Raw genomic sequence first — 14,541 nt, forward strand, 5'->3', positions numbered from 1 at the left:
TTGATACACACGAGGGGGGACACTGGGTCACAGCAAGTCGTAAACAAGTCTGTTTAAATCAGAAATGTTCGACTTGTAATGGATGTGAGAAAACTTTGAATAGGATCTCAACCCTTCCTTTTCATCAGAGATTTCATACGAGAGAAAAACCCTCTGCAGACTTAATTGAACAACGTGTGTTGAATGTCAGGAAGCCTCCAGTGAACTTGAGAAAATCCATACCCTCTGTACCTCCATTCTCCTCCAAGAAATTATAGATTCTCCATGGCACAAACAGTTTCCCCTATTTTTCTTTTCTTTCCCCCTAAATATATACGACATAACTAACTCAGTCAGCATGTGACCGGGATCACTCAGAACCTAGTGAGAATTCTTGGTACAGAGTGCCTCTCACAGCATGTGGATGCAGCCCACCCCGCAGAGCCATCGTGGGTTCACAAGCACGGTTTGATGAAAAACGTGTTTGTACCATTTCAGGGCTTGGTGACCATCAAGAACATGGCTGTAGACGTCTCCCAGCAGCCAGGCCCAACTCGGAAGAGTTTCCGTAAGAACGTCGTGTGGGAGGACCACAGTATGGGGGCAGTAGGTAAGGACGTTCCTCTCCCAAATCTGAATCTTCAGGAGACCCCATTTTCGTTCCTCAGTTTTGAATTGTGTGTGTGTTTGGGAGGGAGTGGTGTGGCGGGGTTGTCTTCCAAAGCGTTGGGTTGAATTTTTACTCGCAATTCTTAAGAGTGTGACGTTTGTAGAGTTGAAAGTTAATATCTTTGTCATACTTGAAGCATCATCTTCAATATCCTTAAAATACTCTTCACTTTTCTTCCTGGTCCTTCCTGTAATAAAGCACTCTTCCTTCAAAGCCAAGGAATTGGTTGTCCATTTAAGAATGCCAAGGGTGTGACTGAAACCCCTGTCTTTTCCCATGTGCAGGACGTTGTGTGTCTGAGCCAGACTTGGTCTCTTTGCTGGACCTTGGGAAGGAACCCTGGGTGGTGAAAGGAGAGCTGGCAAGAGGCCCGTCCCCAGGTGAGCGCGGGAGGCCTGGGGTGGAAACGCCACTGCAGGCCAGAGTGTAGTTCTCACCAAAGAGGCCAGGTGCTCCCTAACGTACAGAGAAAACCCACCACGTCCTCAGGTCTGGAAAGAAGATTGAGATCCGAGCTTTCAAAATTACACTGTTCTCTCCTCCTCCTCCCCTCCCCCTCCTCCCCCTCTTCTCCCCCTCCTCCGCCTTCCTCCCCTCCTCCTTGCCCCCCACCCCACCTTCTCTTGGTGGATAACTCCTCCCTGTAGCTCTGCTCCTGTCCTTGGCCACTCAGACATGGATCAACCACTTGGTTCCTTAAATGATCTCTTCCAGACCCCGAGGGTTTCTGGAGCTGTCTTCCAAAGGTCTGATGTTCGTGGTCAGATGGCCACTCACTTCGTGATGCATCCATTCCTGTAAGAACCACAAATTGAAGGAGGGAGCCACTCGGCTTGACATTGGCAGGCGATTGGAGAACGAGGGAATTTACACCTCTGTCCTCAGCCATCAAATATTTACTCCCATGGAGGGGATGACATGTGCATGGATGACTTGCATAAACCAGAGCTTGTGAAGTTCCCATCATGGCCTTACAGAGGCAAAGGAGAGGGTTCCCCCCAGAGAATCCTTGTCTGGGTTGGAGAGGGTGGGCAGACGGATTGCAAGAAGACGTGGGCGGAGGGCCATTTCTTCGATACACAAGGAAGGAAAAGAAACTTCTTTTGAAAATAATGGTTTTCAGAAAGTGTAATCCTGTCACCTGTCTGGGAAAGGAATAGAAAATCATAACCCGTAATCACAATATGTTAACAAGACAACTTTAGGCCCTTCAAGCCCTGATGAACACATATGTTGTTTTACGTGGTAGAAATAGAGTTTGCATTCCGTCCTGCGTACTGATGTTTTCACGTGAGTTCCATGTTCTGTGTGCCACTGCTCAATTAGGTTGCATCACATTTCTTGGTGTTAAAAATATAATAGGCACCTTTATGTTAGTGAAGGCTGTACATTTTGGGGATGCCTGTATCCCTGGAAGTGAAAATCTGCTGGGCTCTGAGAATTTTCTGTTCTAGTGACTAGCAATGAACAGATGACTAGATGTATGGGTTTAATTGCATCATCATAGCATTGGGTAGTTTGGTGAAAATGTTTAGCTTATTATTTGGTGAAAGATTATAGCCTAAAGTTATTTTTATATTATGAAAATGAGTTGAATACTTTCCCCAAATTTTGTTATTGTCTTTATCCTTTTGTAAAATGTCCCTCATTTATATCCATTTCTCTATTTGTGTCTTAAATTTTTTTTGTTTTTGATTTTTTTTTTTAATATTTGGCTGTGTCCAGTCTTAGTTGTGGCATGCAGGATCTTTCATTGCGGCGTGCAGGCTTCTCTCTAGTTGTGGCGTCTGGGTTTTCTCTCTCTAACTGTGGTGCACGGGCTCCAGAGCGTGTGGGCTCTGCAGTTTGCAGCACACAGGCTCTCTAGTTGAGGTGCACAGGCCCAGTAGTTATGACCACGCAGCATGTGGGATATTAGTTCCCTGACCAGGGTTCAAACCCACATGCCCTGCATTGGAAGGCAGATTCTTTACTACTGGACCACCAGGGAAGTCCCTATTTTTTTGTTTTTTGAGTTTTTTTTTTTTTTTTTTGGCTGTGCTGCACAGCATGTGGCATCTTAGTTCCCAAACCAGGGATCAAACCTGTGCCCCCTGCAGTGGAAGTGCAGAGTCTTAACCACTGCACTGCCAGTCCAGTCCCAGTGGGTTTTTTCTTAATGTAAACATTAATTTTTTAATGTATTATCTCAAACTATCTTTCACATATGGTAATTATTTTTCTTTTCACTAGAATTTTTTAAATTGTACATAAAATTTTAAAAAAAATTGTATAGTCTAATATATTACTACTTTTATGATTTCTGCTTCTATTTGTATCCTTAGAAAGTAGACAGAAACTTCATCTAAGTGGCTGTCTAGTATTACAATATATGGAAATACCATAATTTACTTAACTAATTTACTGTTGAGGATATTTGAACCTTTAGGTTTTTTCCGGTTTTCACCTGTAATAAACGGTGGTCCAGTTTGTTCATATCTCTTTGCATGATCAAAGTATACATGTTTTTTAAGTTTCATGAACATAATAACAGGCTATAATACCATTGGTAAACAATATATGAGAATACCTGTTTCCATACATCTTCACTAATAGTATTTCAGGGTTTTTTTTATATTTTCCAAGCTGTGGGGTGAAAATTGAGTTTTGTTTAATTTTTATTTTGCAGACTACTTGTGAAGTTGGGAATACATGTGTTTAAATCCATTCAGGGTTTATACTCTGTTAGTGATGTCTTCATGCCCATTGCCCACATTTCTGCTGGGTCATATTTCCTTGCCTGTATATAGCATGAATGTAAATCCTGTTTTATAAATGTGATATTTTTTCCCCCAATTTCCTGTGGCTTGAAAGGTTGCATGTGGTGTTTCTTGCTATCCAGTATTTTAGATTGTGTGGTAGCTTCATTTATAGAAGCTTTAGCTTTGATTTTTGTTTCATTCATGGTTTTTTGTTTTTGTTACTAGATATATTACTCCCATTTGTACTGTACGACAAATTTGTTTGGTCTCGTTTCTGTTGCTTATTTAATTCTTCCTTGTTTCTCTCCATGAATACATTATTAAGTCTTCCTGTCCATGAACACAGGATGTCTTTCCATTTATCTAGCTCTTAATTTTATTAAGCAATGTTTGTAGTTTTCAGTGTACAGTCTTGCACCCTTTAAGGTAACCTTATTCCTCAATAATTTATTCCTTCACTGCTATTTTTCATGGAATTATTTTCATAATTTCCTTTTCAGATTGTTCATTCCTAGTGTATGGAAATACAGCTGATTTTTGTGTGTTGATCTTGTATACTGCAGTTTTGATGACTTGATGTATTAGCTCTAATACCTTTCTTGTGGATTGTTTAGGGTTTTCTATATATGGGATGATATCATCAGCAAGTACAGTTTTTTTGTTCCTTTCTAATTTGGATGCCTTTTATTTCTATTTCTAATTGCTCTGGCTGGAACTTCCCAGGTATCTTTGTCTTGTTATTGACCTAAGAAGGAAAGCTTTCAGTGTTTAGATGCCATTTAAAAAAAAATACTTTATTTTCCTTTTTTAAAGATCATCTTTTCCCAAACATCTGACTCTCTGCATCATCTCTCTCCCCAACACCACTTTCATCTCTGTACATTTATTGTGATATAGCTCTACTTGCACAAGTTTTTGGTACATGCTAAGTGATTTAGCAAAGGGATTTCAGACATAATCATTCCTCCCTGCAAGCTTGTAGTCTGAGGTAAGCTATATACCTGATCAGTGGTTGTATGATGTAATTAAATATAATATCAGCACTCACTATTTTTACAAAAACAGTCTCTCCAGAATGAGAAATTCCATTACTAAATGGCCAGAGAAGAAGTGAGGATTTTGTCAGGCTTGCAGAAGCAAGCAGGTCAGTGTAAAAATGATTTCTGTGTGACCGCTGAACTTTAGCCATCAGTTGGCGCCATAGGTTCTGTTGAAATCAGTCAAATAAGATATGGTTGACAGAAACACCGTTTCTGGTTGTAGGGGAGTGATTGGGCTTTCAGGCCTCTTAATGAACGTTATAGAATACACTGTCCTTTTGTGTTTGGTGTGCTTCTTGGAACAACTTTGGTGACATGATGACTGCCCTGGCATCAAAGCTGCATAGCCAGGGGTGAGAAAGGGTGAAGAGAATGAGTGTCATAGACTGTATTTTTAGGTGATGTGATTGCAGAACATTTTTCCAACTCCTGACGCTTCTGATGAGTGACTGATTCCACATACATTTAACTTTTTTTCTATTCACCTCTCTTGGGTTCCCATATGAACCCAGTCTGGGGTCGTCTTACATACATTGTAGACTGCATTTTCACATGTTTTAGAGGTGCACAATTTATGTGGTTTAATTAGGGTTTAATTCACCAATTAGTGAGTTTCTTCACAGTTTTCCTTTTAGTAGATTCCTTTTTTCCCAGCCTATAATAAAAGAAATGTTTGTTTCTTGTTTATTTTCTTGATATCTTTCAGGCCAGCAGTCTATACATGAAACCCAGGAGTTATTTCCAAAGCAGGATTCATTTGCTGAAGTGGTAACGGACAGAACTTCAAACAGTAACCTAGAGAGTTCCACTTTCAGAGGAAGCTGGAATTCTGAGGGTCTGTTTGAAAGGAAGCTGGCAGGTCAGAAAACACAATTCAGGCAGGAGGCAGTCACTCACAACAAAACCCTCTCTAAGGAAAGAGAGTGTCCATATAACAAATCTGGAAGATGGTTCCACTTGGACATTTCAGAAGAGAGAGTTCACCGCTGTGATTCAGTTAAGAAAACTTTCCCCCCAAGTTCAGTGGTAATAAAACATGCAGGAATCTATGCAGGAAAAAAACTTTTCAAATGTAATGAATGTAAGAAAACCTTTACCCAGAGCTCATCCCTCACCGTGCATCAGAGAATTCATACTGGAGAGAAGCCCTATAAATGTAGGGAATGTGGAAAGGCCTTCAGTGACGGCTCATCCTTTGCCCGACATCAGAGATGTCACACCGGCAAGAAGCCCTACGAATGTATGGAATGTGGGAAAGCCTTCATACAGAACACATCCCTTATCCGTCACTGGAGGTATTATCACACTGGGGAGAAACCCTTTGACTGCATCGACTGTGGGAAAGCCTTCAGTGATCACATCGGACTCAATCAGCACAGGAGAATTCATACTGGAGAGAAGCCCTACAAATGTGATGTGTGTGACAAAGCCTTTAGGTACGGCTCATCCCTGACTGTCCATCAGAGAATTCACACAGGAGAGAAACCATACGAATGTGACGTGTGTAGAAAAGCCTTTAGCCATCATGCCTCGCTCACTCAGCACCAAAGGGTGCATTCTGGAGAGAAGCCTTTTAAATGTAAAGAATGTGGGAAAGCCTTTAGGCAGAATATACACCTTGCTAGCCATCTGAGGATTCATACTGGCGAGAAGCCCTTCGAATGTGGGGAATGTGGTAAGTCCTTCAGCATCAGTTCCCAGCTGGCCACCCATCAGAGAATTCATACCGGAGAGAAGCCATACGCTTGTAAGGTCTGCAGCAAAGCTTTCACCCAGAAGGCTCACCTGGCGCAGCATCAGAAAACTCACACAGGAGAGAAACCCTACGAGTGTAAGGAATGTGGGAAGGCCTTCAGCCAGACTACACACCTTATTCAACACCAGCGAGTTCACACGGGAGAGAAACCCTATAAGTGCATGGAATGTGGGAAGGCCTTTGGTGACAACTCCTCCTGCACTCAGCACCAGAGGCTTCACACTGGCCAAAGGCCCTATGAATGTATTGAATGTGGGAAGGCCTTCAAGACAAAGTCGTCCCTCATCTGTCATCGCAGAAGTCACACTGGGGAGAAACCTTACGAATGTAGCGCGTGTGGCAAAGCCTTCAGCCATCGGCAGTCCCTTAGCGTCCATCAGAGGATTCACTCTGGAAAGAAACCGTATGAATGCAAGGAATGCAGGAAAACCTTCATCCAAATCGGACACCTCAATCAGCACAAAAGAGTGCACACGGGAGAGAGACCCCACAACCATAAGAGAAGCAGAAAGGTCTTCAGGCAGAGCACACACTTTGCACATCAGAGAATCCACACTGGAGAGTCACCTGCACGCCCCTCTTTACCTGCTACATCAAATCCTGTGGATCTGTTACCCAAGTTTCTCTGGAATCCATCCTCACTCCCATCACTCTAGTCCGGAGACATTGTGACTCAGATAGACCTCTCCAGCAGTTTAAAACCTGTTCTCTCTCTTTTTTCTGTCTATTCTGTTCTTGTCCTGTACGCGTTTGTTTTTCATGTTGTTGCAGTTAGAACGTGAAGATTTTTGTTTTAAGTGAAAATAGAATTCATTTACTCCTCATGTAAACACTTATGTTGAGATCCTTCATATTGGTTAATGCATAAGATGTGTGTAGCACAATGGCTGGTCCATACTAAGCGTTCAGTAATGTTAGCTCTTTTAAAAACATTGTTTTCAGACATTGAAAAGTTACCATAGGCAACTCTGACTGAAAATGATGCATAGAGCGAAGCTAAGAGAAGCCGAATATTAGATCAGGAACAGGCGTTTCAAGATAATCAGTGAGGCTTTGCCTGTTCTGGTTTAAAACTTGATTCCATAATGTTGAGTTAGTATTATGGCTTCTCATTTATCTGCATAAAGTGTAAGGTGCTGTGACCTTGGTGAGAAAATTACATCTGACAACAGTCTTAGAAAGTGTGTAGAGAACATGGGTGAGGAGGCCACCTGGAAGAAAAGAACTGAAACAATCAGAGGAAAAGACAAGGTTCACCTGCGTACAGTTAAACCTTCTGACATGTTACTCAAGAATTAGAAAATTTGGCAAGATTTGATCATTTAAAGTCACCTGGGCTTATGCATGAATTCCATTAAACTTTCAAAGAACCACTAACCTTGAGGCAGACTGAACTTGACTATGACTCATGGCCAGAGCCTCACTGACTGTTTTGTATGGCCCATGATCTGATTTTTAAAAATTATTTTAGGGCTTCCCTTGTGGCGCAGTGGTTGAGAGTCAGCCTGCCAATGCAGGGGACACGGGTTCGAGCCCTGGTCTGGGAAGATCCCACATGCCGCGGAGCAACTAGGCCCGTGAGCCACAATTACTGAGCCTGCGCGTCTGGAGCCTGTGCTCCACAGCAAGAGAGGCTGCGATAGTGAGAGGCCCGCGCACGCGATGAAGAGTGGCCCCCACTTGCCACAACTAGAGAAAGCCCTCGCACAGAAACGAAGACCCAACACAGCCATAAATAAATAAATTCATTAAAATAAAATTATTTTAATGGAGGAACAAGTGAAAAGAGTAATAACTTAAGACAACATGAAAACTATATGAAATTTAAATTTCGGTGTCCATAAATAAAGTCTTATTGGCTCACAGCCATGCTCATTTGTTTACATACTGCCTAGGGCTGCTTTCACTCTACAATAGCAGACCTGAGTAGCTGCAGCAGAGACAGTATTGCCTGCAAAACTTCAAATATTTACTATCTCTCCTTGTGCAGAGAAAGCTTGCTGACTCCTGCTCCAGTGCAGAGAAAAATACACAAAAGTTTCTAATTATTTCTATGAGGATAATACAACTCTTCCATCAAAAACAAGAAAAACTATAAAGCAACTTATGAATAGACGTGAAAGAATGTTATTAAACTGTTGAACAATAGGAAATGTCAATAAAAAGAGAAATACTATGTTTTTCTAGATGAAGTAATACTGTTAAAATGTTTGTAAATTGTCACTCCCAACAGAGTCCCCAGTAGGATGTGTTTGCTCTGACAGTTTTAGTTGAAAACCACACAAGGAAGGATGATTTGTCAAACATAGCAGGACATTTAAAAAATGTTTTGGTGGGACTTTCCTGGCGGTCCAGTGGTTAGGATTCTGTGCTTCCACTGCAGGGGGTGTGGGTTCGATCCCTGGTGGGGGAGCTAACATCCCCCATGCTGCGTGGTGAGGCCAAAAAAAAAAAAAATCGTTGAAAAAATGTTTTGGTATGTAATAAGATTAGTGTTTCATTATTGGGGAAATGATGTTGTAACAATTGATTATCCACTCTCCAAAAAGCGAAGCATACCTAGACCTTACAGAGAAATATAATACAGTTGTATTTATTGGCTCTAATTATGAAATAATATGTTAGAGGCAAACACAGAAAGGAGGAAGGCTTTACTGAGTAGGACATGGAGCCCTGGAAGACATGAAGAGAGTAAGCTGGCCTGTACAAAGATTTAAATAAACTTCGATATGGTGAAAGGTGTCAAAAAAGATGTAAGAGACAACTGGCAGAAAATACACAACACATACGAAAAAATATGTCGTTTAAGAACAGAGTGCAATGACACAAAGCAGTCGGGGAACTAGGCAGTGCTTACCAACAGGGGTGTCACAGTGGAAGAACTCGAATAAAGAAAATTTGTTAGGTTCTTAACCTCGTTGCTCAGAAAATTACAGATTTAAAACGACTCTTCTTGACTCGCAGATGGATTAAAATCTAAACTGCAGTTAATTTCCCATACTAGTTATCATTGTGGGAAAACAGGAGGTTGTTCATCATTACCAGTGTAGATTTGTCTCCTCCTGTTTGGGGTGGCAATATGGCATGACCTCTCCACACTATAAATATGCATTCCTTTTGAAACAGTAATTCTAGATCTAGGAGTTTCATCCCAATGGAATAAATATATAGATATAAATAATGTTTATTGCAAAATCTTTTTAATTACAACAAATAGGATTTCAGTATCCTGCCAAGCAGATTGATTAAATTGTGATTATTCAGTACAGTATTGTTCAGTTAGCAGAGATTAAGCTTTACATATGCTCCTATGGAGTATTGTCTGTCCACAATATATTAAATGCAATATGTGATTTGCAGAACTTTATGTGTAAAATAATCTTGTAGTCATAGAGTCAAAATTAATATTGAATATATATGTGTGCGTGTATATGTGTGTGTGTATATATATATTTTTTTCAATATATATGTTGAAATCTGTTTTTGTCTTTAACACATGCGTTTCCTAGCTCTTTGTTGGCACTTTGCCTTCATTCTGTATTCTGTTGGACTGCCAGTCACACATGGCACTAATTAAGCCAGTCAGGTTTTTCATTCTTTGTATTTTGACCGGAGACACGGGGCAAATATTAGGCTTTATGTATGGGCCATAAGGGATGTTTTCTTTTAGTCAGTATTCATTTTGATTGGTTGGGCCACTTGTTGTAACAGCTATTATAAAGATACGGAACATCACTCCTGGACCGCAAATAGGTGGAATTGAGTCAACCTTTGGCAGCAACCTAAAGATTTCTGCATCTCTACCTGTCTGATCCATTAAAATGATTCCTGCATCCTCACATCCTAGTTTTGTTTGGTTCTTTAAATCTTCAAGGTATCTGGTATCCTTTCAATATTTAACTTCTAAGTTGGAGTCACCTTTTATTCTCATATAGAAATTGGTACTAGAGGATGATTCTCAGACTACAGAGAAGCAGAATATTAAGGGCTGATTGAAAGAGATAGGTTAAAAGACAGAGAAACTTGTAATCCTGTGTTGTGTTAGGAAAGGATACTCATGATGCAGCAGGGTCCAGCCCACTGCACACGAGGGGCTGGATAGCTCTTACCAAAAACTAAAGGCAGCAATGCTAGCTCCAAAAGTAAGTGTGATGCTTGTTTACAATGAAATTAGATAATTAAAAGTGAAAGGCCACTTGAAATTCTGACCTTAAGAAAGGCATTGAAGTCAGATCTTTCTATGATTGTGTTGGGAGTCTTCTTAGCTGCTTCTAACCGCGGGGCTGGCAAATCCTGAAAGCCAAGTGCAACAGTAGATCCAGGTGTTTGCTGAGCTACGATACTTACTGAATTCCCAACCTCGCCACTTCTCTTAAATGAAAGTGAAGTGTTGGGAAAGATTTGAATCCATGTAACTGGAATGGGGCTATCACGAAAGATTCAAGCATCTTAGAAGACCTTGACTTTCTCAAACCTTAAGAAACCTCCCTACTCATTCTCTTTGCCATAAATCTGTGACAAAACTCTTGAGTCTGCTTTTCTAGTCCCACCATTATTGCTTTCTTGGATTTAAAATGACCTATAGTTTGAAATGCAGACAGGGAGGAGATTCACGTCATCCAGAAATATTTAATATCATTTATTATACTATCAAAAATCTAGGACACATTTTTGGAAATGTCATTTTGAGGGTTAGAATTTACATTGCATAATATGTAAGGACTTGAAAGAATTCAAGAGTTTATAGTGCTGGAGTGGATCATTTATGTCCCTACCCCCGACTTATCTTTTGCAAGTTCCCCTGTCAGGGTCCAGTAGCTTTTCTATGTTCTTTTGACATGAAGTACCAGCATATTAAAAATCTGTCTCCTTTAGGTACTGGGATTTCTCATGACAGTGATTACATTTGGAAAGTGTACTGAACTAGGGCATGTGCAGTAGCTGGAGTATAGGGCAACGGTTAATCATGAGAATAAAATGAAATGGTCACAACACAGAAATCCTAAGAATGTTCTGATATCTGATACTTTTACCTTATTTCATCATTGATCCCCAGGGTTGAAACTGCACTAGGGTTTTATTTTAGTTAGAAGCACTCCATGGCATGGCATCCAAGTCCCACATCGACTTGAGTCAACAGAAAGGAGACTGAGTACTCTTGAAAGATTGTAATCTAAGTCTCTGAATATTTCCACTGGAATTCCTGAATGACGTATTTGTGCAGAGTGAGGGCTCCTGGGGGGATTCTTATCTAGTGTAGCTTGTAGCAGGTACAATGACCACAAACCCATATGGTTATTTTCCAAGGTCCTGGGTATGTAGCATTTGTTAATGATACCTATGATATGATTAGACAACTGCCCAAAGTTTGTGCTTCCCTTTCTGTTGCCTGAAAATGGATTCCAGAATGTGACTGCCGAGGCACATCCTGCATTACTCAGCCACTATTGCTTCCAGTTCTGGCTGTGGTTTGAATAGGAAAAATGTGTGTCACTCAGGGCTCGGTTATTAAGAAGAGGATGTACCACCCAGCTGGAAGAAGAAGAATCTCAATTGTATGGAATGGCAAAACTGCAAGATGGAAGAACTCTGGGCCCCTAAACCGCTATTTGGAAGAAAGCCATCAGTCACTCAGGAGCAACAGCAGTGGATTATTATGTTGAGTGAAAAACAAACATATGTGCAGGTAATGACACTTGGGTTTTAATTGTGATAGCAGCTGCTGTAGTTCTATCAATGTGGTATCTTTGACTACTGATAGAATCCCTATTTTAACTCACTGAATCACAGAGTAAGGGCTGTGATAGTATGTTCATTAGCTGTTGTGTAACAAACTACGCTGAAGCTTAGTGGCTTAAAACAAACATACATTTGTCATCTTACAACTTCTTTGGGTAAGGAATCCAGGCATGGCTCAGCTGGGTGCCTCTGGCTCCTGGGGTCTTTCAACAAGACAGCAGTCATCTGAAGGCTTTATGGGAGGAGAATCATCTTCCAAACTCACTCATTAAAACTGTTGGCTGGCCTCGGGTCCTTGCTGGCCTTTGGCTGGACACATCAATTCCTTTCCACATGGGCAGCTCACAACATGGCAGCTGGCTTCCTTGTAAGTGAGCAGGCAAGAGAAGGGTACCCAAGGTGGAAGCCGAAGCCTTTATGTAACCTAATATTACAAGTGGCATCCTCTCATCTTTGTACTTGGTTAATTAAAAGTGGGTCACTAGGTCCAGCTCACTTCCAAGGGGAGAGGATTACATGAGGTTATGAATAGCAGGAGGCGGGGATCATTTGGGAGCCACCTTAATGGATGCCTACCACAGTCTGCCCTCCGGCCCCTGGTGATTCATTTCCCTTCGGCATACAAAACAATCACCGACTTCCAAGGCCCCCTCCCCAAATCGCATCTCATTATAGCATCAGCTCAAAGTCAAGAATCTTGTCATGTAAATTAAGTCCAGATGCTGATGAGGCTCATAAGACGTCGTTTCTTAAGTACAGTTTCTCTTGATCTGTAGACCTTTGGAAATAAATTATCTACCTCCCCTAGACCCCAGCGCGCGCGCGCGCGCGCACACACACACACACACACACACCCCCCGCAGCGCACACACCACACACACACCCGCAAGTGCACAAAGCACCAGGCAAAATCCAAATCTCCGCTCTTCTATCCCGAAGGCTCCGCCCCTAGACCCGCCTCTCCTAAGCTCCGCTCACTTCCCTGGCTTTTCCCCTTGCTCAAGGCGCCTGCGCGCTCCACGTTCTTGCGACCCCGCCCACCTTCGGCGGAGGCGCGGGTGAGCGGCTACTCGGGTCTCGGCTTTCAGTGCCTGACAGCTGCGCCTGCGTACTCCGAGCCCGGCGAAGGCTCCCAGAAGTCCCCGGGACTCTGCTCATTTCATGGAGGCCGCCAATACTTCTCGGACCCAGAAGCTAAAAGGCTTCTAGGTAGCTCTATTCCGGACCAGGAGGCACCAATAGGGGACAGAGGGCAGTGATCACCAGGCCGGGGAGAGGAACCCTGCCTAGCAGCCTAGTCCTCAGATTTCAGAAAGCCGCCGCCACCCCTGTCTGCACTACGTTTCCCAAAGGCCCTTGCGCTGGGAGGACACGCCCACTTCCGACGAGGACTTGAAACACGGACGTGAGCGAGTCTGGCCGGTTCTGAGGAGAAAGTCTGAGTGGGGTGGCGGCGGCGGCAGCGGCTGAGCCGGGCGCGGGGAGGCGCCGAGAGGGCAGCGTCCCGGTCTGCATGCGGGGGCGGGGGGGTCGGGAGCGTGCGCGCGTGACTTGGCTACTGTGACCGTCAGCGCGTGGTGTGTGTGTGTGACCGGGAGGAGGAGGCAGGTACGTGTGTGAATGGGGGGGGAGAGTGTGTGCGGGTGTGAGATGTGACTGGTGGGGCGCAGAGGAGGCAAGTGTGTGACTGGGGCCCGTGTTTCTGCGCGTGTCTTTTGTGCACCTGGCACGTCCCAGCAGCATGTGAGCGACGGCGTGTATTGGGACGAATGAAGGATTTTACGTGGCTGAGAGCTGGAAACGCCTACGGAGGAGACCACCCCCCGACACACACCCCAGCCCCCCACACACCCTGACTCCACCACCAAGAACCCAGTGTGGCCCAAAGCCCTGGAGTCCTGGGAAGGCGCCTGGTTGGGCCGGTGCGGCTGAAGCATTTCTTGCCTGCCCCGCCTGGAGGGTGTGGAAATCGGGACACTACACACGTCCACGGGACTAAGTATGGAGGTAAGAGTGGCAGACGACCTCGGTACGGCTGCAAGAGTGAAAATTAAGGTTTGGGGGTGCTGTTCCTGGGCCCAAGTGCTGGAGGAGGATGTCCCTGGCCGCAGAGTCTGGTGGACCCAGAAGTCCAAAGATTTGGGCGGTCACCTCGGGCCGGAGGGTGGAGCTGAATTCAGGGAGGGGTCTTGACTTGCCCAGAGTCTCCTAACCAGACACTCCCCTTCCAGGTCTGTCTGCATATCTCCAAGGACCCAGGGGAGAGAGCATTCCCCATTAGAACATTACCTCTGAGTGCTGTGCTGCTCTTCAAGGAGGACCTCAGTATTTAATATTTTTATTTTTTAATCTGTTAAGAGTCCTGTCCCATATTATCACTGTGGGATGCGACTTGGGAGGAAGGCGAGATTCACAGCTTCATCTGGAAGTGCTGAGGGATCCCAGCCTTTCCATGGCTTAGTCACCTTTTAGTAGATGAACAGAAATACTCCCCCATTTCTATCTCACACTTCTCTGTCTTCCGCTACCCACCCCCCCGCCCCGCCCCTAGCCAGAGTGAGTAAAGAGAGAGAGAGAGGGGAAAGAAGCACTGCTCATAGCCTTATTGTTCTTTGC

The 14,541-nt window shown here is 43.5% G+C and overlaps 1 protein-coding gene across 15 annotated transcripts in view; it reads left to right on the forward strand.

The window, feature by feature from the left end:
- Positions 1 to 14,541, forward strand: part of ZNF470 (zinc finger protein 470) — a 68,596-nt gene that overhangs the window by 10,350 nt on the left and 43,705 nt on the right. For 10 of the 15 annotated variants that reach the window (XM_036832225.1, XM_036832233.1, XM_036832224.1 and 7 more), the window contains exons 1-2: positions 13,112 to 13,533; positions 13,666 to 13,932. Coding sequence is in view for 4 of the 15 variants with exons in the window: in XM_036832216.1 (XP_036688111.1) it covers positions 13,927 to 13,932 (6 nt within the window). In the remaining 11 variants the exon portion in view is untranslated. Of the gene's footprint in view, positions 1 to 477; positions 590 to 933; positions 1,030 to 1,403; positions 1,940 to 5,136; positions 13,534 to 13,665; positions 13,933 to 14,156; positions 14,251 to 14,541 lie in introns of those variants that run through there. The other 5 variants (XM_036832211.1, XM_036832214.1, XM_036832212.1 and 2 more) reach the window with 5 other exon arrangements.

Source organism: Balaenoptera musculus, chromosome 19 (genome assembly GCF_009873245.2).
Source record: "Balaenoptera musculus isolate JJ_BM4_2016_0621 chromosome 19, mBalMus1.pri.v3, whole genome shotgun sequence".
In the NCBI taxonomy this organism is placed as follows: domain Eukaryota; kingdom Metazoa; phylum Chordata; class Mammalia; order Artiodactyla; family Balaenopteridae; genus Balaenoptera; species Balaenoptera musculus.